This window comes from Zea mays, chromosome 5 (assembly GCF_902167145.1).
Source record: "Zea mays cultivar B73 chromosome 5, Zm-B73-REFERENCE-NAM-5.0, whole genome shotgun sequence".
NCBI classification, from domain to species: Eukaryota; Viridiplantae; Streptophyta; class Magnoliopsida; order Poales; family Poaceae; genus Zea; species Zea mays.
Window position 1 is genome coordinate 129,483,652 of NC_050100.1, and position 2,373 is coordinate 129,486,024.

At 48.5% G+C, this 2,373-nt stretch overlaps 1 protein-coding gene across 1 annotated transcript; it reads right to left on the reverse strand.

Annotated features, from left to right (window-relative positions):
- Positions 1-556: 556 nt before the first annotated feature.
- On the reverse strand, positions 557-1,596 carry LOC100282674 (uncharacterized). The gene has a single exon (NM_001155582.3). The coding sequence runs from the start codon at positions 1,552-1,554 to the stop codon at positions 853-855; it is 702 nt and encodes a 233-aa protein (NP_001149054.2). The 5' UTR covers positions 1,555-1,596; the 3' UTR covers positions 557-852.
- Positions 1,597-2,373: the final 777 nt, after the last annotated feature.

Here is a 2,373-nt window from a genome sequence, read left to right on the forward strand (position 1 = left end):
CATCCAACCACCCTAGCTAATAGTTCAACTATTAGCTATTTTTGGAAAATTTGTTAATAGTTAGCTAGCTAATTCCACTAGCAATTTTTTAGTCAACTAACTGTTATATCTAGTGCATTCAAACACCCCCTTAGTATCGATTTTGATTTAGTCCGTACTACATACTAGTGGGGTGGGGTGTTTGGGTTTAAAGAATAAGGTAGACCATAATCTTCCCTCTTCTCACTTTTTGTTTGGTTTATGAAATGAAATGAGTTGATCCATCATCATTTCGTTTTTTCATATAGATTTATAATTTATAATAATATGAGGAATAAGTTCGTTACACCAAATTTATGGAATAAACTTATGATACATCACCTTATCTAGAATGTATTGATTTTTCACACCAAACATTCTCTAGATGTCTGAATCCTCTTTCTGTATTACTGTGATCTTATCAGATAGCCATATGTCCAACATCTGTTGAAAGCATATAAAAATCGTATATTAATCCTCTCGGTCCTTATCGTGATGGACATGTCGAGAGCAGACGACGGAACGGCAGGTAAACACATGTGAAAATTTGTTTATATTACTATACGGAAAAAAAGAGGAGTACATGCATATTATGTATTTTCTGCTGGGAGTAAAAGGTGTTGTAAAACCATGGAACTGAAAAGTACGAGCAAGCCAGAAAATACGAACGGGCCATCGTGTCATGGTGCTACCAGGTAGATAAACTCTGGAGCTATAGCATGGCAATCTGCATTGAACGATACCATATTCTATCTCCCGTTCAATGCGTGCGTGCGCGCGCAGACACGACGCATGGTGGCCGGGGGCCGGCGGGCAGCGGCGCCCAACACGCAACTAAGGGGCGGAGACGGGGGCGGGGCTTGGAGCAGGTGACTCGGACACGGTATCCTTGGCCACCTTACCCTTACCCACCACCACTGCTTCGACGGGCTTGCGCGGGATCATGTTGGAATCCTCATGGGTTGCCGCTGATGGCTTGATCTTGCGCTTACCACCCTTGCCGCGGCGGCCGGGCGCCGCGACGGGGGAGGGCAACGCGGCCGGCAAAATGGGCTCGCTGATCTCCATGATGGACACAGAGTACGGCCGCGCTGCGACGACCTTCACGAGCTTGGCCACGCAGGGGGCGCCGGGAGCGCCGAAGTACATCTGCCCGTCGTCGGCCCTGGTGTAGTTGAGGACGCCGAGTTTCTTGTCGGTGACGGAGAGCAGCGTGGGGAGGATGGCGGTGCGTGTCTTCATCTCGTCCAGCTTGATGGGGTCGAAGTAACTGAGAAGGACGTGGTTCTCCACCGCCGGCCGCACCTTATCGGCGGGCAGCGACGCCAGAGGCTTGGCAAGTTTGTCGGGGACGACCAGTAGCGTCGCCGACCGGAGCTGATTCGCCTCGCCCGCGACCTTGGTGTCCTGCAGGAGCTTCAGGAACGTGGAGTACGTGGGCTTGTCGGCCAGCATCTCTATCACATCGAAGGCGGCCAGAGCCGCCGGTGAGGCCACGGCGAGGAACACAAGGATGACTAGGATCTTGGGAGCCATCGCGGTAATTTGCAGGGATGGTCGAGGACTTACTACGAAATCGATTAATTCATGACAGAGCTCGGCTATAAAGGCCCCAAGGGTTGCTATATTTGGGCAAGTGGCATTCTCTTCCAAGCATTCTCCTCCTGTATAAGCGCCATGCATCGACGTCGTCGATCGGACTGCTGCCCATTTTTGGGCAGTTTGACGGAGCATAAAAAAGCATAAATTGCGGAACTTTTGGTGGTAGATGTTGTCGGGTCTTTCTTTGTGAACGTGAGCAACACCAGTCACCAGATATAGAGAATTTGTTTACAAAAAAGGAAAATGATAAATAACAAATTAGTCATTTTCCCTCCTCGAAGACACAAACCGTCCATCAAAGCAAAGCTTATTAGCAAATCTGGCTCATTAAGAATCAAGAGGATGCATCCTTTACGACCAAGTTCAGAACAAGCACGGGTTCAGTTAAGAATCAACAAGATTCCCCGATGAAGAGTGTGTACAACTAGAGCACGTACGAGCCTTCATGTCAGCATCCTCGTTGTCCGACGCCGATTGGAGGAGAGAAGATAGGTTGGATTACCGAGGTCGGCTTGTCTTGGATGGGAAGAAGATTGTTTTACATAGTTTGATCACGCTAGAGAGTACATAGTTTGATCATTAGCCTCTCTCCCTCACCCCGTCTCATCATACAAGGGATTCTTCTCTGGCTGGGGAGCCCATATACTCCAGGCCCATTGTGAACCGGTCACTCTTGTATTCTTGAAGTGGGCTGTCTTGTCTTCCTTGGGCTGCGTTGCTTCAGGTGCAAAATTTTATTCTTATTTGCAATAA

Bases quoted from the DNA above. Each gene is read 5' to 3' on its own strand.
- LOC100282674 (NM_001155582.3), bottom strand. From the start codon at position 1,554: ATGGCTCCCAAGATCCTAGTCATCCTTGTGTTCCTCGCCGTGGCCTCA.